Source organism: Pecten maximus, chromosome 13, assembly GCF_902652985.1.
Source record: "Pecten maximus chromosome 13, xPecMax1.1, whole genome shotgun sequence".
In the NCBI taxonomy this organism is placed as follows: Eukaryota; Metazoa; Mollusca; class Bivalvia; order Pectinida; family Pectinidae; genus Pecten; species Pecten maximus.
Window position 1 is genome coordinate 26,170,724 of NC_047027.1, and position 22,190 is coordinate 26,192,913.

The 22,190-nt window shown below is 36.4% G+C and overlaps 1 protein-coding gene across 1 annotated transcript; it reads left to right on the forward strand.

The window, feature by feature from the left end:
* The first annotated feature begins 130 nt into the window (after window positions 1-130).
* LOC117340159 (protein mono-ADP-ribosyltransferase PARP3-like) lies at window positions 131-21,203 on the forward strand. The gene is made up of 12 exons (XM_033901920.1): window positions 131-462; window positions 1,517-1,699; window positions 3,235-3,360; window positions 4,293-4,490; window positions 5,551-5,671; window positions 7,162-7,385; window positions 8,483-8,539; window positions 9,109-9,204; window positions 14,034-14,120; window positions 16,165-16,342; window positions 17,829-17,972; window positions 19,944-21,203. The coding sequence occupies exons 2-12, from the start codon at window positions 1,517-1,519 to the stop codon at window positions 20,111-20,113; spliced, it is 1,584 nt and encodes a 527-aa protein (XP_033757811.1). The 5' UTR covers window positions 131-462; the 3' UTR covers window positions 20,114-21,203.
* Window positions 21,204-22,190: the final 987 nt, after the last annotated feature.

Sequence of the window (22,190 nt, forward strand, 5' to 3'; positions counted from 1 at the left end):
CGCTCTCAATAAGGGATATGCTTGAGTGGTCACGAATAAAGGGAGCCACTATATGTGTACGGGGAAATAGCGATGTTACTAATCTCTCTGTATATATGTCTCTGGTACCAAGTAGGCTACGGAATTCAAGTTTATGGGGCATTGCCTCGGCTTTAATGCTTTCATTTATCATCTAAGTCATTCAAGCGTTTTACACAAAAGGGTAGAAATTTACGTAATCAAGCGTGCGAGTGAATGCACGAGAGTCTTTTTGTAACAGTTCGCTTGACAGCCTAGATCTATATGACACTGGTTATACGTGAATCGTTAACGTTTTGCAACAAGCCCCAACTTGCCGTCGTCTGTTCCACTGATTGTCTGAATTATGTGGGTGTCAGCATTATTACAGCGTATATGGTTCATACTACGCGTAAGGCCTGTGATCTACAACTTCGTTGAGTTGTCAAGCTCGGAGTGACAAGGGTAAGTGTCGAAATTGCAACAGATCGCATGCGCGTGACAGTTTCGGTTTCGGTAGTCAAATGCATCGCATGCTTGTTTATTTATCAATCGGTTTGTTGGTGATATATGTGAGTAACCAGCTGGAAGTCAGGTGTTTGTAAACACGACCTGCACACTGTCAAACTCGAGATGATATGTACAAATGTATCAGCCGGAATATTCTGTGGTCTTGACCACAGGGGCTTGTCTAATCTTAAAAAAATAATAATATAAAGCTAGACATACCCCTGTGGTCCTGTCACTAGACTTAAACATTGTGTAGGCCAGCAGATACCGTAGGTGTCCAAGTTTTGATCTGGTGTCATGAGGAAACTCGGAATGCATACATTTTCGGTGGAAAACTGCCAACTTGCATATACATGTATATAATACACAAACTTGCATATTCTAGGTCCGTTGGAGTATGGATTTTTTACTATTAAAATAACTTAAATCACTTAAACAATGAACATTGCAAGATATTATTTAACATCACATTACTTTACAACAAGGTATTGTTAAAATAATATTTTACTGAAAATGTTGTCTACTTAGAAATTTGATTGTACCCAATCGGCATAGAGTAGCAATTTTGTGTATTATACGCAATTATTAAAGGAGTGGTTTTCCCCAACCTGATATTGTATGTACTGGTCAGTGTTGTGTTGAAAAGCAGTGACATGCAATATATACATTTCCTGGGTAAATGATGGGTGTACGAGCACGATTTAACCCTTTAATCTTGTTTAGTGATAAAAGTGATATCAAATTTATACTGTAGATATTCCAAACCTTGATAATTCTCTATACATGTATATATTATAGTCCAAATTTCATCTGACCCAGACACCATGTCCAATGTAGCATCATATAGCTCACTACTATTACTTTGACTATATGAAAACGTTGAATTCTCCTATAATGTTTGGTGTCAGGCTAGGGCCAGAGAAAACTTGGGCTTCCTCTAATATTGTAGACTTTGGTCAATAAAATGCTTGTCTTGTTACTATACAATGTAGTTTCTGGTTTTTAACAGATGCCACCTAAGAGAAAAGCGGCTGGGGGGGCTAAAGCCGGTGGTAAGAAGGCCAAGACTGCCAACGCTGCTGTGGCTGGACCGTCCACTGTTCAGGATGCTATCGCTAGCCTGAAGTCTGCCGACGCTGGGAAATCCAAGAAGTTTAAACCTGACAGCTACTTTCCCATCCCCGGGTGTAGTGTAGGTTGTCATACATCTAAAAAAAAAATTGCGATGATAGATACAATAAGTTGTTTAGTCAAACATCTCTTTCAATTACAGTACTAGGAGGTCCCTACTCCAATGATATTAGAGGTTTACACGACAGGAAACTTTTGACTAGCTGTCATGTAACCTCTAATCACCATCGCAAGTAGAACCTGTTGCTGTGACATCACTTAAAAGTTATAATAACTCACATTTTATACGAAGTAACGTACATAATTCTATAAAGCTATGATAAATGAACACAGTTACAATATTGTGCCCATATCTATATCCAAGATCAGTGATTATTAGCCTCTTTTGTCGTTTAAGCGTAGGTCCCATTTGTATATACCGCCATACTTGTTTTGATTGTGACCTCTCGAGGTTATTTCTGGTTTATCCAAATTTGGAGTAAAAATAGACGAAACAAACGAAACGCTGTGAAAATATTGCATTACGCTATCCGTTTTATTTGTATTCCGTATTTTATAATAACCGGAACAGCAAAGTTGTTTTAGTGACCCAATATTTGAACACAGTAGGTTGCAAGTGAATTATTGTGGAAACAGTTATATTTAAGAGGTGTCCATCAACAGTTTGTGCATAAATGGATTGATACTTCATCAACAAGTAAGCGTACACATATTTGTTAACATGAATTATCGTTTTAGATGGTTTATGACACTTTTTTGTCGCGCCCCAGAATCAGGGTGCTGGCAGCTACAAGAAAAACATGCTGATGGGATATGAGGTCGCAATATCCACCAATGTAATCAGGTGGAATAAGACCTCATATACGTATAGGAGTAGGAGGTCCCATGACATGAAAATTTCATTCTAATCTACCAGGGTTCCCTGGCCTTCATTCCACTTTCAATGGATAGGATAGCGATAAGCTTCACAGCTGATAAGGGCTGAGAATGTGTATATTGGTTTGAAATTCGTTCCAATATATTGGTATTAAGGTTCGAGTGCAGATGAAATCCTGAAATTTGACCCGAGTCTCTCTAGCCTCTACAGTGCTAGTATTAATCGTAATCATAGGTCATCCTTAATAATCCAAATGTTCACTTTCACTCTCTACATCCCTGGTATATGTCATGGTGTATACACATATGCAAAATCAAAGGTACACAAGTAGTTTTTAGATTGCTGCCAGGAAAAAGTCTTGGCCAGTCGCTAAGCTGATGTATTTCCTTTGAAGGTCATAGTGGAGCGACAACCAATTCAAATGCCAGGCAATTTAACAGTACATCAAAGGATAAAATTAGTCTTTTTGGTAACGTGGCAGTGACTGAGACGTCAACTTTGCCATGACATATATTTCAGGGATGCAGAGTGAAAGTGAATGTAGCACCTTGAGTACTCAGGATAAGAAACTGGTATGTTGGTGATTTGGCACACAGTTGATATAAGGTCTAGTGAATGTTTCACTAGTTATTTGAAAGAAAAAACTATAAGCTAATTAATACATTGTTTAAAGCTGTCAATGTTCGAGCTATTAATATAAAATCTGTTTATTCCTGCAGGTGTATAGTGACTACGACTGTATGCTCAACCAGACCAATATCGGACACAACAACAACAAGTTCTATGTGATCCAGGTTTTGCAGCACGGATCAAACTATTATGCCTGGAACAGATGGGGCAGAGTGGTATGTTATCATGAAACACCACAGTCACTTTCAAGTAAAAATATTTTTCTTAAGTCTTATTTAAAGTATGTACCATTTACATTTAAATAGTGTTTTGTGTTTTAGATAACTTTTTAGAAACTGAAAGGCTAGGTATACCTTATACATTTTAATAGTGTTTTGTGTTCAAAATAAACTCCTAGAAGTTTGTGTTCTACTACACCCATTTTACCTGAAATATATATGTCATTCTGAGACAAAGTCTCAAGTGACCTATCACAATTGCCTTGGACGTCATCTGTCTGTAAACAACTTTCATCTTCAATTTCTTCTCATTAAGAAAGAGGCAAAGAATCATGATACTGAGCCAGTAGCATGCTAGTGTATGGGCTACCGAGCTTGTTGAAATGAACGAACTTGACCTACTTTCAAGGTCAGAGGGATCAAATATATTTACTTCATATAAAACATTCCCCACAGGCTGGTTTTCCCCTATGAATAAAAAGAACTCAAAAACAAGAAAAAAAATCCCAAAGCAGGAGAAAAACTCCCCCAAACCTTGATGAAAGAAAAAGTATGGTTTATAAGACTTATCAAATAAACAAATAGAACTCACTAAACTTTAAGATCTTTCTGATGGGATTTTTTTTTTTTTTTATCAAATTAGGGTAATATAAGATGGATACTTTTATTATTTTCAAATAATTTCATACTCTTTCCAAGACTCCTTATAATTACCTGCTGGTAATCATTTGGAGGTTGGCATAGTGTGACCTCTGCACCAGGTCTTCCGTTTCCAGATTATCCCAAATTTAACAATTTGGTATTCCCCGCCTCTTAGATTAATCCTACAACTTAGTCAGTATAGCAGAAGATGTACTCACCTCTTGGATTTATCCCTGTTCCTTCGACAAATTCAGTAAAACTGGCGATGTGTATTTATTGATAAACAGGGAGAGCCAGGTTCTAACGCCATAAAGGGACCATTCACTGACGTGACCAAAGCTACGTCAGACTTTGGGAAGAAGTTTTCAGCCAAAACAAAGAACAAATGGGCCAACAGAGAGAATTTTAAGGCAGCCCCAGGAAAATATACTCTTATAGAGATGGCCGGAGAGGAAGAGGATGAAGTGGATACAGCAGTCACTGCAGTGAGTGACGAAAAGTGTAAAAACCTACATGTATTTAAACAATATTAGCAGTTATCTCCTTATTAAAGGAAGATCATGATATTTATTACTTTTTTACAAGTTCAATTGGCATGGTTTGTTGAATTGGTTATCTCCCTTTCACAATCTGTGGTTTCATAGGTGTTGGACTTTTTTTTATTAAATATGAGCCACAATCTTTTAACGTTATTTAGGTAATATGAGCCACAATCTTTTAACTTTTTAGTAAATATGAGCCACAATCTTTTAACTGTTTAGTAAATATGAGCCACAATCTTTTAACATTATTTAGGTAATATGAGCCACAATCTTTTAATTGTTTAGTAAATATGAGCCACAATCTTTTAACTGTTTAGTAAATATGAGCCACAATCTTTTAACATTATTTAGGTAATATGAGCCACAATCTTTTAATTGTTTAGTAAATATGAGCCACATTCTTTTAACTGTTTAGTAAATATGAGCCACAATCTTTTAACTGTTTAGTAAATATGAGCCACAATCTTTTAACTGTCAATCATTTGAGTTAAGATGAGTCAAAATCTGTTAGCTATTATTTAAGTAATGTGAGTCACAATCTTTTAACTGTTATTGACTTGATATGAGTCACAATCTTTGAAATGTTGTTGAGTAAATATGTGTGTCTCAATATTTTAACTGTTATAGAGTTAATATAAGACAAAATCTTTTAACTCATTGAATAAAAATGAGTTACAATACTTTAAATGTTATTGAGTAAATATAAGTCACAATCGATTGAGTTAATACTTATATGAGTCCCACTCTTTCGGGGTATATTGAGTTGATACGAGTCACAATATTTTAACTGTTAGAAGGTCATGGATTGTACAAGTTGCTACCTCTCTGAAGCATGCTATTGGTTAATATTGCTAATCATGAGTTTCATTCCTTTTATGGTCATTGAAATAGTTAACCCTGTGATGTCTATTGTCAGATAGGTCACAATGTTTTTGCTCATGAGTTTGGTGGTCATACTTTAGCACACCTCAGTGGTCAATGTTTTTACTGTTGACTGTTATAGTTGGCACCTGTGGTCAAGGGTCCTACTGCTTCCTGCACACTGGACAATGCTACCCAGATACTGATGAAACTCATTTTTGACCTCGACATGTTTAAACAAGCCATGGAGAAATTTGACATTGGTAAGTAAGTTTTAACTATCATAGTCCACTTGTACCATGCATTAACTTTCTGAATTTTTTTTAAATTCCACCATTAGGATTAACTTGAAACTGTCAAATTATGCTTCATTACCATAAACCCGGTTACATGTCAAATTTGAGTGTTTTCTAGGGTCAAAGGTTAACTTAGCATGTAATTGGGTAAAGGCTGTAATCACAGACGTCTGCTTCTGGTTAGTATTGATAGAAAAAAAAAATTATCCCCTACTCCTACTATATCAACAAGGCGTAACACTTGAAGATCTACGATGCATCGACTGTGGAACGGAATTAGACGTGATTGGTCGACAGCTCTATAAACAATACTAACTATAACTGTCGTCCAATCAGGTCAACTTCCGATCCACGGTTGATGCATCGTAGATTTTCAAGTGTTACACCTTGTTGATATAGTAGGAGTAGGGGACAATATATTTTCTATCAATACTAACCAGAAGCAGACGCCTGTGCTGTAATAATGTTCTTCTGTTCAGGAAGCCACACGTTGATTTTCCAAATTCTTCCTAGAATGGAGTGCTATATAAAGTTTTCTCATATAAATGACCCTGTCCTACTCTCAAGGTTATTTAAGTCCAATGTTATCAACGTGATATCTTACTATCTGATGAACTTGAACATTTCTGACCACTAAGGTTGGTTTTCAAAGCGAACAATTGAAAATATTGACCATATATTGAAGCCACTCGTAACTAATCACCTTTATTCCAAACATGTAGTTCCCTCAACTTCGTTATCAAACAGACAAACAGATTAGTGGTGACTGGATAGTGGGACAACCAGATTAGTGGTGACAGGATGGTGGTAAAACCAGATTAGTGGTGACTGGATAATGAGACAAACAGATTAGTGGTGACTGGATAGTGAGACCAACAGATTAGTGTTGACTGGAGAGTGAGACAACCAGATTAGTGGTGACAGGGTAGTGGGACAACCAGATTAGTGATGACTGGAGAGTGGGACAACCAGATTAGTGGTGACAGGATAGTGGGACAACCAGATTAGTGGTGACAGGATAGTGGGACAACCAGATTAGTGGTGACAGGATAGTGGGACAACCAGATTAGTGGTGACAGGATAGTGGGACAACCAGATTAGTGGTGACAGGATGGTGGTAAAACCAGATTAGTGGTGACATGATGGTGGTAAAACCAGATTAGTGTTGACTGGAGAGTGGGACAACCAGATTAGTGTTGACTGGAGAGTGGGACAACCAGATTAGTGGTGACTGGAGAGTGGGACAACCAGATTAGTGGTGACAGGATAGTGAGACAACCAGATTAGTGGTGACTAGAGAGTGAGACAACCAGATTAGTGTTGACTGGAGAGTGAGACAACCAGATTAGTGGTGACAGGGTGGTGGGACAACCAGATTAGTGGTGACAGGCTAGTGGGACAACCAGATTAGTGGTGACAGGGTAGTTGTAAAACTGTTGTTGATGTTTGTCATTCAGACGTCAAGAAGATGCCCCTTGGGAAAATAAGTAAGAGCCAGATAGCAAAGGGATTTGAGTGTCTGGATGAAATTGAAACAGCCGTCAAGGGGAATAAGCCAATGAATACTTTGGCTAATCTCTCCTCCCAGTTTTATACTGTTATTCCTCACAACTTCGGCCGCAAGATTCCACCAACGATCGGTGACCTTGAGACCATTCGTCAAAAGATGGATATGCTCCTGGTATGTACTTTTACTGGTCACATGACAGGTGTTCATTTCAGTTATATACAAAGACGTTTAATTATGTAATGCTGTGTCTCAGTATTATGTAATAAGCTGTTTCTGTTCATATCAAACAAAAACCTGTGGTCACATGATACCATACAGAATAATGATTGGTTGATTTTATTATGATTTATTATAAGGTTGTTAATTTGGATCAAAACTACTAACCGCTAAGGGAACATCAATATGAACTGTTAACAGTTTAAATGTCAAATGTTCCATGTTAGATCAGACACATAAATCATCTCACCGAAGTATCCTTAAAAACTTAAATGAACAATGTTATATGAAAAGCATATGATTTTATTCAAGCTTCAACTACAAAAGTTGCTTCTTACATATATTACATGCAGTATACAAAAAGTCGATAGTTCGCGATATTTGATGATGGCTGACAAAATAAATGGCATTAATAAAGTATTCGAAGTAAAAAAAAAAATGTGTTCAAATATTCATAGACCAATCACCAGAAGGAAAAGTAGCTAGAAAAAATAAACTCACTGTACATGTCTTATGTACAACAGAAGGAACCAGTCTCTCGCGATACGATTGTCATGGAAATGACACATGTACCTGTAAATAAAATTACGAACTCAACTTTACTTGTAGCTCTTGCCTAAATACACGAAACAAAACTGAGTAGTGTTCAGTCATGCCAGACATGTTTACCTGTATCTGGTTTGTCAACAAGATGAAAAAGTAATGCCAGGGAAATAATTCAAACGAAAAATTAATTTTTCGATTTACCAGTTTGCAAAAATAATATTTGGCTAGTAATCTGTTAACCGCTACGAACCCTAGTTTATAATTCTAAGCAAATTGTATTAAATCGAGGAAAATATTGTAATTGTGTTGTGCAATAAAATTGTCTTTATTACTGCCTTATCAGAAATATTTTTGTCATCATATTAGAAAGTGTAAATTAAAATTTCAATATGAAAAAAAAGAAAGTCAAAAATTAAATTAAAAATTTTGATTAAAGTTGAGGTTTGTTTAGACAAGCATGTATTTTTATAATATGAGTGTCATAATTGTCTTGTATTCGTTCTCAGGTGTTGGGAGATATTGAACTGGCGCAAAGTCTGCAGAAGAACACACGATCAGGCAAGGTAGGTAACTCTTCACATCTGTCCCTTCAGGGTCTATTTGTTTGGTTTATTGACCAATTTTGAGACAGGGTCTCCTAGTAGTAGCTAGTGACTACCTCACTAAACAAGAAACGGTACGCTAGGCACATGCCATTCAGAGCAATTAGGGTTAAGTGTCTTGCCCAAGAACACAACCATGACAGTATAAACCAGTTAAATCCATATTTTCAGTTTCTCTTTATGAGTAAGCTAGTTTTATTTGACAAAGATATCACTGGCAGAGTTTGTTTTCAGCAAAATATTAGATGTTTCAATTGAAAGATAATTTCCTATATAAATGAAAAATAATCTATACCATGTAAATTGATTCCCCGTCTTCATGAGTACGTCTTCATTATTTCTCAGACAAACTGGAACTTAAAAATTAACAGTACGATTCATGGAAGTGATGGCTAATATATGCAGTTTATCAACAAAAACCTTTAATTTACAGTTGATTGTTGTGATTTCAAAGTACTGCTGAGACAGAGCCCCATCTGTTTGATGTCAATTACGGCCTACTCAAATGTAGTCTATGGTTATGATTTCAGAGTAATGCTGGAAAAGAACCACATCCGTTTGATGTCAATTATAGCCTACTCAGATGTAAGCTGGATCTTCTAGATTCCAAGTCCCAAGAATACAAGGTAGTTACCACATTGTTTGTACCTTCATGCTTGATATGGCAAAGTAAACAGACTTGTTACAAATTTCTGCTTATTACAAAGAAAATTAAAATCCCCAATTTGGCTCATTCTTACTTATTTTAAAATCCTATATACACCCTGTAAATATCAAACTATTTCCTCTGGTTCAGAAGGATTTGTTATAAACAAGTTTTATTGCATCGTCAACAAACCAAAATGTAACATGTAGTTGGTTATGATAATATGATGATAATGTATTAAAGTTAGGTACACACAAAAACGTATAGAAGTGTTTGGTTACAAACTATTCACAAAGTGGTGTTGCATCAAAACTATTACCAATGATCCTTTCAATGCAGTGCAGTCATAAAATGTTAGCCCTGGGAAACTTAACAACTTTACTGTATAGGTATGTTTGATGTCAAATAAAAAATAATTAGCATGCCCAGTTGTATAAAATATGGTCAAGTTAATACTTTTTGCTCTCTCAACCAATATTTATGAAACTTGGTATGCAAGATCTCTTACATATAATGGTTGTTTTGGGAGTTCTGTCCTTTTCATAAATAGGTTCCCCTTGGTCCATCGTATTGCATTTTGGGCCCAATCTGAAAATAACATGGCCGACAGACAGCCATTACCGGTATCACTAAATCTCAAATTTCATATATAGGTTCCCTGGTTTGAAAAGTACTGGAGGGATGTTTCTCAATTTACACAGATTAGTAATAGGAAGGGAAAAAATAGAGAGAAGATCAACCTGACATGGAACCTATAAGGGGGGGGGGGGCATGTATACATATATATATAGTGTTACCCTTGTCCATGCCACCCTGTATGATGCAATGTAACTTCTCAGGAACTGCTGAATCAATCTTAACCAAACTGTGTTTCAGGGTGTCAAGTGGCAGCGGGGACATTATTTCTTCCAGACATTTCTAGTTTTCTCTTTTTCTTTTGGTATCTCTTGAGCTAATGAACATTTATGTATGAAATTTCCATAGACTATTAACACAGTCAAAAGACAAGCCTCCAATTTAATTTTCTTTTTCACACTAAGAGGCTTGGTTACTATGGATATAATTGATAAATAAACAACATACAAATAATGGCAAGAATATCATAGAATCAATGTTAACAAGATTGTCTGAAAACTTGTTAAAATACTTTATCAATATCATTTGTAAGTTCATTTTAAACATTTATTCATCTAATTGGTGAAGCGGGGTTCAATCATTTGTTAAATTTATACTAGTGGGGTGACACCTGAAGGATGTCACAGAAAGAATGAAGTGTAGTGAGGGGCGATAACTCTGTTCCAGCAGTTTTCATCAAAATCGCTCTCTATCTACATTTCGACCAATAAGATAAGACCTTGTGTTGTGGGCCGCCGTAGCCGAGTGGTTAAGGTGTCCCGACACTTTATCACTAGCCCTTCACCTCTGGGTTGTGAGTTCGAAACAAACAAGGGGCAGATACCTTGTTCTGACTCTAGGTCGGTGGTTTTTCTCCGGAAACTCCAGCTTTCCTCCACCACGAAAACCAAGCACGTCCTTAAATGATCCTGGCATTTTATAGGACGTTAAAAAAATAAAAACTGTGTTGTTGCCAAGAAAATGAAACCCATTAAGTTTAATTTGCTGTCCCATAATACCCCTATTTCATTGAAATCAAACAATATCTAAAGGATTTGGACCAATCAGAGGCTAGAAAATGGCGACCTTTTCGGTAAAATATGAATATTGTTAAGTGAGGTTATACAAGAGTAACCAGTGTCCCAGGATGTACCTACATACCAAATTTAAATTTCATTGCAATGGGACAATAACTAAAATCTTCGAAAATTAATACGTTCCGTTACCACACTTCATTCTTCATAATATTCTATCGTCAATTTATCTATCGGAATCCTGAGATCTCATTACCACGATAGTTAAGAAATAATTAACGATGATTCGTGTATTGTTGCAGGATATACAACGAGGACGAGGATATTTTGCAATTAAATTAATAACGAAGGCCGCAGGTCAAATTTGATTATTTCTATTCTACCATGTACTGTTTAGTTCTGAGATCTATATAGAAAAACGGCAAAGAAACCCCGGGAAAACCTTGTAATTTATTTCTTGAGTATTGCATTATTTTGTTGACAAAATATATACATTTGTATTTCTTTACAGGCACTACAGTACTACAATCAAAAAATCTATCATATGGCATTGATTTTGAATATTAAAAAAAAAAAGGATAAAAAAAAATAGGCTTTCGTAGGATTCGAACTCGCGTCTTGATAAAACATAGAAGAAGTCTAACCATTAGTCCATTCGGCTACAGTAACCGTATTACTTATTGGGTGAATATTAGATACATAACATTGTAACAGCCGTGACTCACAAACGTCTATTATTGACACGTGCGTGTATTACTGGAAAATAATCATGGTTTTTAACCAATCAAAACTGTCGTTGCATAGCAAACATGGTAGAATATTAAATAATTAATGAATTTCGTTGCTTATACTGCCATTCATTATATTTTGAAATTAATAAAATATTTCTATTGCTAAGTTTAAAATACCTCTTGAGTATTAATACTAAAAAACAATTCCACAAGTGTACACAAAATCCTAAACATCACTTCTGGTTATAACATCATATATTGGGACCGAGTTCACAATTAGCTTCGCTATATGTTTCATTGTAATATTAAAATTCATAATAAATTCCCAAAATTGCATTTACAACTTTCTATTTCACCTGGTCAAGAACAACATCTGAGAAACAAAATATAAAAGTTCAACACAGCATGTTGGACATTATCAGGAGATATCTGTCAACAGATGTCAACAAATACCGATTATATACATCCGGGTCAGGGGTAGAGGTCAAATCTACACACAAAAGTGTGTTAGGGCGGACTTGCGCAACACGACCGGCCAATCAGCTTGTGTTTCACCTGATCCAAGTCCCTTTGGAGAATGCGTTTCTCTGGTTTGTAGCTGTTTTCCCCAAGTAAATAAATGTAACACATGAAACGGGTACTTTATATATGATACGAGGATAAATAGTAGTGTGTTGAGATTTAGAAAATCACAAATACACACTGTTACTGAAAATAGAATGACGTAGGATTCCGGTGTAAAAAGGCGGGAATTCCCCAGGCGGGGGTTCCCCAGTGCAGTACCCGTGTGACCTAAGCGGAAACTGTTGCATCACGGACACGACAGAGAAAAAGAACTTAAACCAGCAGTCAAAGTGTCGATTTTGGCGTGTTTGTACCCAAAATATCTCCATAACTAGATTATTCCCAGATATACGGGATATGCCCGGACATACATGTAGATCACACCGAGTTTTATAAGTGTGGAAAGTTTTATCAAAATGTATAGAGTCGCTTTTCAGTTAGCTCCGGCAAAGTGGTCTGAATTAGCCGCATGTACATTACGTTCCGTCCTTCAATACACTACATTCCACACATACTTGGTTACGTCACTGGTGACGTAACATCCGCCACCTCTCGATAAAATACGACCCTTTTTCAAAACCCTATTGTGGCCGTTCTATTAAAGATATCGAAAAACTTAAGATTCCATTTTCTTCAGAATCCTCTCTACTTGTTATGTTTTGAGTTTCAGAATTTTTCATTAAAGCGCTGATTTTTAAGGACCGGTTAAACAGAAGCTACCGGTCAAAATGACGATTTTGGCAGGTTTGACCCAAAATATCTCTTAAAAACGATTTCCCACAGGGATACCAGATACATCCAGACCTAGATCGAGCCGAGTTTTACAATCGTTCAAAGTATCAACCGAATTGTATGAGCCAATTTTTCTGTCCTCAAATCACTATTATATCTGGCAAAATAGGCAAATGAGCTCGTATTACATTACGTTCCATAAGGAACGATAACTCCGTTATCGCCCCTTACTACACTTCATTCTTTATTAAGATAGCTGTGATCTTGATATAATTATATATTGTGTTATCATAGCTATATACCTTGTGTTATCATATAACAATCTATCTCTGTATAGTTTCCTACCATGCCGAAACTAGTGGGGGACTAAATGTACGTACATAAGTAACACCAATGTTTGTCAGCACTCTATTGGCTTAATTCCTTGAGGGATTCTGATCAAAGTATAAAGGACCATAATATCTTGGACAAGTTGGAGTTTCAGGGTTGTAGGGTCAAGTTCAAGGTCACCATCACTATCTCTAATAAATCCTTGTCAGCGCTCTAGCAGCTTCATATCTTGAGGTTTAGTTTATTTCGTTTATTTGGTTTATTTGGTTTATTTAGTTTATTTGGTTTATTTAGTTTATTTAGTTTATTTGATTTATTTAGTTTATTTAGTTTATTTGGTTTATTTAGTTTATTTGGTTTATTTGGTTTATTTAGTTTATTTGGTTTATTTAGTTTAAGGTCCTATTAACAGCCCGGGTAATTTAGGACGTGCCAGGTTTTGAAGGTGGAGGAAAGCCGGAGAAAAACAACCACCTACAGCCAGTACCCGGCAACTGCCCCACGTAGGTTTCGAACTCGCAACCCAGGAGTGGAGGGCTATAGTGTTAAAGTGTCGGTACACCTTAACCACTCTGCCTCTGCCCCATATATAGATATACACACATGTATACCTTGATGGGTTTTGATCAAACGACACAAAAATACAAAGGACCATGATATCTCGGACAAGCTTAGATTTCAGGGTTTTAGGGTCAAGGTCAAAGTCACTGTTACTTTTTACAGCAGCAGCAGCTGTAAGTAGACATATAATGATTTAACATTACCCAGTATGTGAGTTATAACAATAGATATTTGTTATACAGATCCTGGAGACGTATACCAACAGTACATCTTCAACCTGGAGACGAACAAAGATTAAATACATCTGGCGCATGGACCGTGACGGAGAGGTATGTTTACAAAAATGTGTATTACAATTCAGCCACATAATAAAACGGCTTTATAAAAAAAAAAAAAAAAAAAAAATTTACACATCAACAGTTGATACTTTTTTAATTTTTAAAAAACAATCTTTATATATATGTAGATTGATAACTTGTTTAACCCTTTGCCACATGTAAGCGCCTCTGGACGCCTTTACCCCTTGCCACATGTAAGCGCTTCCTGACGCCTTTGCATCATCTCCATGTAAGCGCTTCTCGACGCCTCTACATTATCTCAATGTAATCACCTCTCGACGCCATGCCTGTTCGGTAAATTTAGACATGGAAAATCCTGTGATTGAGAGCGACACCTATCTGGAAATCCCTGATACTATTTTAAGTAGATATCAATGCATCGACCAATCAGATTTGTACACGTCATTCATACGAAAGTTTTTGAATAAATTAACCTAGAAAGTGTGAGTCATGAGTGTAGAAAAGTGTGACAACAACGAGGCGTGATGGCGTCTGTGGCTACGATTTTGCGCGACATTTTTGACAACGATGATGATGATTTAGAGTTCAATGGCTTTGGACCTGAAGACATTGAGTCAGATATTGATCTTAACGATGTTCTAAATGAACTGTCAACAGATAACGAGTCCGAGAATTAGGACGAACGGCGACCAGGTGTACTGCCGCCATTAGTAATGTTGACCTCGAGATTTTTCGCCGATCACAGTAAATGATTTTGTTAGGGAAACAGGGCCAGTACTTCCAGAAAATTTTTATGTTGATACTGCAAGTCCCATTGATTATTTCTACCTTTTCTTCAATGAGAATCAGTTTTCAGCCATAGCTCGACACACTAATAACTACGCTCGCTGGCATTTGAAAAACGAAAGTAGATTTGACCCAAAATGGTCAGATACACATTCCTTCATCGCGACATCGGATATAGGTTTAAGCCTGAACTGTTGAAATATTCTTGTGAAAACTTTGAAAATTCAGTTTGTTTCATTTGGGAGTTAATGTTGAATCATTTCATGTACAGGAATTCAATGAATTGTAAATTACATTGTCAAAATATTTTGAAATTTGTCTGTTCTGTTTGTATACAGCTGATTTCGTGGTTATGTGTTTGTTGGTTTTATAAAGAAAATAGCACAGAATTAAAATTTAAGAAATTCTGAACATAATTGTAACTTACTAAAAATGTATAAAACAACTATTTTACTTTCAAAATTAGGTTTAGAAAAATTAATCAAAACAAAGCTTGATTTCTCAAAAACTGCCATTGAGATGGTGTAATACATATTTCAGTCAGCGCAATAATGTTGCATTGCAACAATGTATCTTTGCACTATTGGCACAGAGTGCTGAAGTGTTATAACCTGCATGTGGCAAAGGGTTAAAAATATTTTTATATATATTTAGATAAGATTGATAACTTTTTTTAAAATATTATCAAATACAACACATAGTATCACTGATGATCTAAGATATTGATTTATTGTACATTTAAATCAAGTGTATGAATTTGGTAAGTAAGTTGTGAGGTGTACATGCACACAGGACTCTACTGGACATCTCCAACTTAAAGTTCAAAAAAAATGTTTATGAGTGACATATATTTAAACATATGTACACAGTACCCTACATAGCATTCTTTCCAAGGAAGTCTTTATTTAAGTCTTGGTTGAGTGACATGTGTCAGTCAATGAAATTTTGTGTTTATTTTGTTTTATTGATCTACAGTTACAAATTATATCACTTTCATCAACCGCCAACATATCAAATTTAAAATTTACACAACCTTCACGAGAGACATATTTAGACATTAGTGTTATTGTTATCTTGTAATGATAAAATCATGAAAATCAGCATAATCAAAATCATCAGAATTAATCAGAGGCTTCATGATCAATCATAAGTTTCATCAGGGTCATTCAGATGCTTAATCATGACCGATCACAAGCTCCATGACATTCCTTGCTTTTAGGTCTGGTCTTTTTGTTTGGAAGTTGTTGTTTTTTTTTTTTTTTACTGAATTACTGATCTTTGTTTCCAGGGTGACCGGTTCAAGGCCCATGATAAACTAACTAATCGTAAACTTCTGTGGCATGGAACCAACGTCGCTGTGGTGGCAGCTATATGTAAAGGTGGCCTTCGTATTATGCCGCATAGTGGTGGCCTGGTAGGAAGAGGCATCTACTTTGCTTCAGAGAATGGCAAGTCCGCTGGTTATGGTAAGTTATTGTGTGGCTTAAGCCCGGCTAAATGTGTGGTTTGCCATCAAATGCTATCAACAATCTTAATTTCAAATTTTTGATATTTTTTAACATACTTGCCAACTTTTCTGACATCTCATTGGGTAGAAAAGTGTGTGAACAACATTCTCAACCGGGCAACACACTTTGCACGAATGCAAGTAAACAAAATCTAAGGGGAGGTAATTTGCTAAAGAAAAATTACTTCCCTTCTTGATCATCTCCGTTGCTGCTCCCTACTTTAACAAAGTGGTTTTTTTTCAAACTTGTCCAATGATCTGTTAAACTCAAATTAGGATGGTTATTAGCACTCCAGTCAGTAACAATATGCAAAATCATTTTTTACCTGTATTTCTGAGAATTATTTATCAGAACTCACTAATTAAACTGTATTATAAGTCTCTTTTGATTCTTACATAGATATGTTATCAAAGGTATGTTTTAAACTAAAATTAACGTCAATTCATGATGAAAGTTTGTGTTTGAGGACATATCTTCGTCTCTGAATACGGGAAGTTGGAAAGTTAATTTCAGCCCAAACAGGTCTCAGGTAATAGCTACTATCATTCGATTTAAATACATCATTATTAGTGATTAAAATATGTAAATTTTATTTTCATAGGTCAGTCAATATATATTCATACAAAAATGCTGCTTGGTGTCTGTTGACTGTCAAGTATAGATCGTTTGTGCAGATGACATCAAAAGCAGTATATAAAGCCATGAACAAGCATTTAACGAATCATGATCAATCTTCACATCGAATGTTATGAAACCATCACCACATAAGTGCAGCTTAATGTCACATTTGCAGTCAACAAAGTGCCAAATTTATGGTTGGTGAGAAGTTCATTAACTGACACATGACATACACATATAAAGAATACATGGTCAGTGTCTTAAAATATAAGCTGTATTTTGACGAGAGTAAAGAAAGACAAAAGTGGCAAGCCTTGGCGAGCCACTTTTGTCTTTCTGTCCCGAGCAAAAAATGCAGCTTATATCTTAGACACTGACCATGTATTCTATTTATCCTGCAACAGTTATCAAAATAATCATTTTGAAGTGAAACAGTATCAACAATGATCCAAATGTGTTCACCTTTTAAACGTTGTTTCACTTTGAAGTAGGTCAGTCGAATTGATGCACATGCAAAGATTTCAAAATACAGCTGTTTTCCGTCACTGTCGTATACAGCAAAAATATATATGGTGGGTTTTTTCCAACACTGCGGTGGCAGTTGAAGGATAAATGCCTATAGCTAGCTAAAAAGCGTTACCTGTCATAGGCCTAAATGAAACTAATGAGACGAATTGGGCTTCATACAGGGTTACCATGAGAGATTTCACCGAATCAGATTATCTTTTATTTGATCAATAAGATTTGTAGACCGGGAAAATTAGCTCTGGCTGGTATGCAGTATGATGTTTAAGATAGTTCAGTGCCTGACTTTGTATGTTTACAGTGCGGCCAGCAGGTAAAATAGGTATTATGTTTCTGGATGAAGTTGCCCTTGGCAAAGAACATCACATCACGAGAAGCAACTCGTCTCTAAAATCAGCACCACCAGGATATGACAGTATCATAGCCAAGGGTCGCTCAGAGCCAAGTAAGTCACTGAAATATGAGGCAGGTTACAGAATAGGATAAGATGCATGTAGGTCACAGGGTCAGATGTGGTATAATGAGGTAGGTCACAGGGTCAGATGTGGTATAATGAGGTAGGTCACAGGGTCAGATGTGGTATTATGAGGTAGGTCACAGGGTCAGATGTGGTATAAGGTAGGTCACAGGGTCAGATGTGGTATTATGAGGTAGGTCACAGGCCTAGGGTCACATGTGGTATGATAAGGTAGGTCACAGGCCTAGGGTCACATGTGGTATTATGAGGTAGGTCACAGGCCTAGGGTCACATGTGGTATTATGAGGTAGGTCACAGGGTCACATGTGGTATTATGAGGTAGGTCACGGGGTCAGATGTGGTATTATGAGGTAGGTCAAAGGGTCAGATGTGGTTTTATGTGGTAGGTCACAGGGTCAGATGTGGTATAATGAGGTAGGTCACAGGATCAGATGTGGTATTATGAGGTAGGTCAACGGGTCAGATGTGGTATTATGTGGTAGGTCACGGGGTCAGATGTGGTATATAATGAGGTAGGTCACAGGGTCAGATGAGGTCATACGGGGAAGATCAGTGGGTCAGATGGGGTCATACGGGAAGATCAGAGTGTCACATGAGGTAGGTCACAGGGTCAGATGAGGTCATACGAGGAAGAGCACGGGGTCATATGAGGTCATACGGGGAAGATCAGAATCAGATGAGGTCATAAGGAAAGTTGACAGGGTCACAGGGTCAATCTCATTAAAATCAGACTTGTAAATTCCGCTCCTCTACGATACACTTCAATACAAGATCTAACGATACCCAGTAGAAGGTCATGTCAGCATGACCTTTGAGTTTCAAATATAAGCCAATGAAAACTGGTCAATGACGTCATTAATCAACCAATGATAAAGAGTCTTATAAAAGCCTTCGGTTGTATCTCCTTAGTATTTGCTACTCAATTCAGTGCTTGATTTGAAATACAAAATTTTGCAAACATAACTGCATTATGTTAATGGGTATGGTAATAAAAATATTGTTAATCCTCTGGACGTTACATTGAAAAAAGACAGAAAACAATTAAACAATATCTCATCGAAAGGACGGATTGTGTTGCCAACTGGATTTCAAAAATCGTTACAGTACAGTACACGTTATAATTATACAGTATTCTCTTTCAAAATAATTTTTCACAACGCTGTTGCCTTCACTGTCTATCTCTCGTACGATGAAGGAAAAACCAAACGGACAGCAAACTTTTGTTAAATTATTACTTCGTTAAGATATCTTGGTGAATTGGAGTTTTTGAAGCCATGTTGTTTACCGTTGCTATCGATCATCGAATTACCTCGGGAACGTTGTGTATTTATGCTTTTGAAAAATGAAATCACATCGACAATTTCATAGGCAGCACATTGATGGGCTGAGCTCAAAGGTCATGCTGAGATGACCTCCTACAGGGCATCGTTAGATCTTGTATTGCAGTGTATCGTAGAGGAGTGGAAATTGCAGGTCTAATTTTAATTAGATTGGTCACAGGGTCAATATATAGTCATGTGGTGAGGTCGGGCACTGGGTAAAATTAGATTATGTTTTGCCGCAGGCCACAAGGCATTTCATTCCACTAGTTTTACAAATTATAAAAAAAAAACAATCGAAAAAGAAACAGCTTATATGAATTCCTCTCCCATTGATCTCACATTCTTGGTCAATTGAGATCAAGTGTTGGGGTCAGATGATCAGATCTTCATTCTCTATTATATTGTCAAAAAAATTTATTTTTAACTTGCCCATATTTTCTTTTTGTAAAGAAATTGGTCATGTTTCATAGTGCCAAAACGCGAGTACATGTATTGCATTATAACTTTAAGTGTGGAGACATTAAAAAAAATATGATATTCAATCTACCTTTGTTATAGCAGACCTGAAGGAATAAGTACCAAGATTGGAGTTAAGAACATTTTTTTTATGTTCCAGATCCTAAGAAAGATACAACACTGACTCTGGATGGAAAGAAAGTGGTTGTGCCCCAGGGCGCTCCCGTCCCCCAGTCGAAGTGGAATGCATCTAACTTCTCTCAGAGCGAGTACCTTGTCTATAAGGAGAGCCAGAACCGGTTACGTTACCTGTTGATGGTAGAAATGTAGACTTCAGCATTGATGTGACCGTCATTGTGATTCAGAAATACATTGAGACTCCAACCATGAACTTGATTGTTTAACTCAATTATGGTGGATTCTGGAGTTTGGGGTGGTTGTTTATTGGGGTTTTTTTTGTGGGTTTCTTTTGTGGGTTTTTTTGTGACTTGACTGTGAATATTACCATAAGAGTGAATTTATTCAAGCTCATGACACTGTCTTGAGGTAGCAAGTCTGTGGCACAAAAACGATTTACTATGTGCTACACATGTAACATCCTCTGTTAAGTACACTTTACATACATATTTCATTGTGTCAAAGCTACCTGGACCCAGTTGTTCAAAAGGTGATTAGCTTAATCACTTGATCAGTGAAAATTTCATTTCTCATTTGTTGTAAAACCTGTGAGTATATCATCTTTTAATTGTGCCAGTTGGAAGAGAATTAAGAATTACAGAATTTCATTAAGTTTTGTCAAGTTAGCTCTACCAGAAATTATTACATCAGCATTTGAAAAATGTTGTTAAAATGTGATTAGCCTAATCACCTTTTGAACAACTGGGCCCAGGTAATTAACAGTGGTATCTTTTGGTCACAGGCTCAAGGTCATATTTTTTACAAGATCTAATTTTGTATTTGAAAACAAATATTCATGATGTTATTTTTGTACTCCGGCTTCACAGGGTTGAATTCACATTCATGACCATCATCTGTGTGAGTGAAATTCATGTACACTTCTATCCTCATGTAAAACCATGAACCATATTTATGTTCCCACACATTAAAAAAAAAATCATAGCTTTTTAACCTAAAGTCATGTTTTCAAGGTCATATTTGTAAGATCACCATATCATTTTCCCTTGGTTGTCATATTTACAAAGTCACCTTCATGGGGTCACATCTGACAACATCATTGTACAATGAGGTCAAGGTCATCTTTGTAAGGTCGATTCTCATTAGTGATTTATTGTAGAGAACTATTAACAATAGAAAAATGGTTGTTGTGTCTTGTTACTGTGTTAACATAGTGAAAAATATGTTTTTGAAAGAGATTCCATTTTAGCAGCAAATTTAGCTATTTAACAAGTTCATTTAGGTTTTTTCCTTTGAACATTTTAGATTTGTGATGATATATAACATTTTACGTTTATTTTATATTTTTAACTTTCTTACATTTTTACATTTTAACTTTGACAGATTTTGACATCTGATTTTAATTTTCATTCTATTAGTGTTGCAATTTTATTTTGCAAACTACCAGTGCTAAGAATATAACTCTTTTCTGCAAATTATTTGGTACTGGTAAACTATTTGGTACATTCGACGTGCCATATTCTATGTGTGACTTTCAATAGAAGTTCTTATTTATACTGTGATATTGACAATCACTGACTTTACTTCATTTTATTTAAATAAATTTTATATCAATAATTTGGCCTTTGTTGTACTTTAATCCTTTGATGACAATTCTAAACAACACAATTAGGTAATGCAGGGCCATACATCTGTCTTAACGGTCCATCAACTCATTACAGTCATACAGGGCCATACGGTTGTCTTAACGGTTCATCTCATTACTGTCATACAGGGACATACGGTTGTCTTAACGGTTCATCTCATTACTGTCATACAGGGACATACGGTTGTCTTAACGGTTCATCATCTCATTACTGTGATACAGGACCATACGGTTGTCTTAACGGTTCATCATCTCATTACTGTGATACAGGGCCATACAGTTGTCTTAATGGTCCATCATCTCATTACTGTCATACAGGGCCATACAGTTGTCTTAACGGTCCATCATCTCATTACTGTCATACAGGGCCATACAGTTATCTTAACAGTTCCTCATCTCATAACTGTCATACAGGGCCATACAGTTGTCTTAATGGTCCATCATCTCATTACTGTCATACAGGGCCATACAGTTGTCTTAACGGTCCATCATCTCATTACTGTCATACAGGGCCATACAGTTGTCTTAACGGTCCATCATCTCATTACTGTCATACAGGGCCATACAGTTGTCTTAACGGTCCATCATCTCATTACTGTCATACAGGGCCATACAGTTGTCTTAACG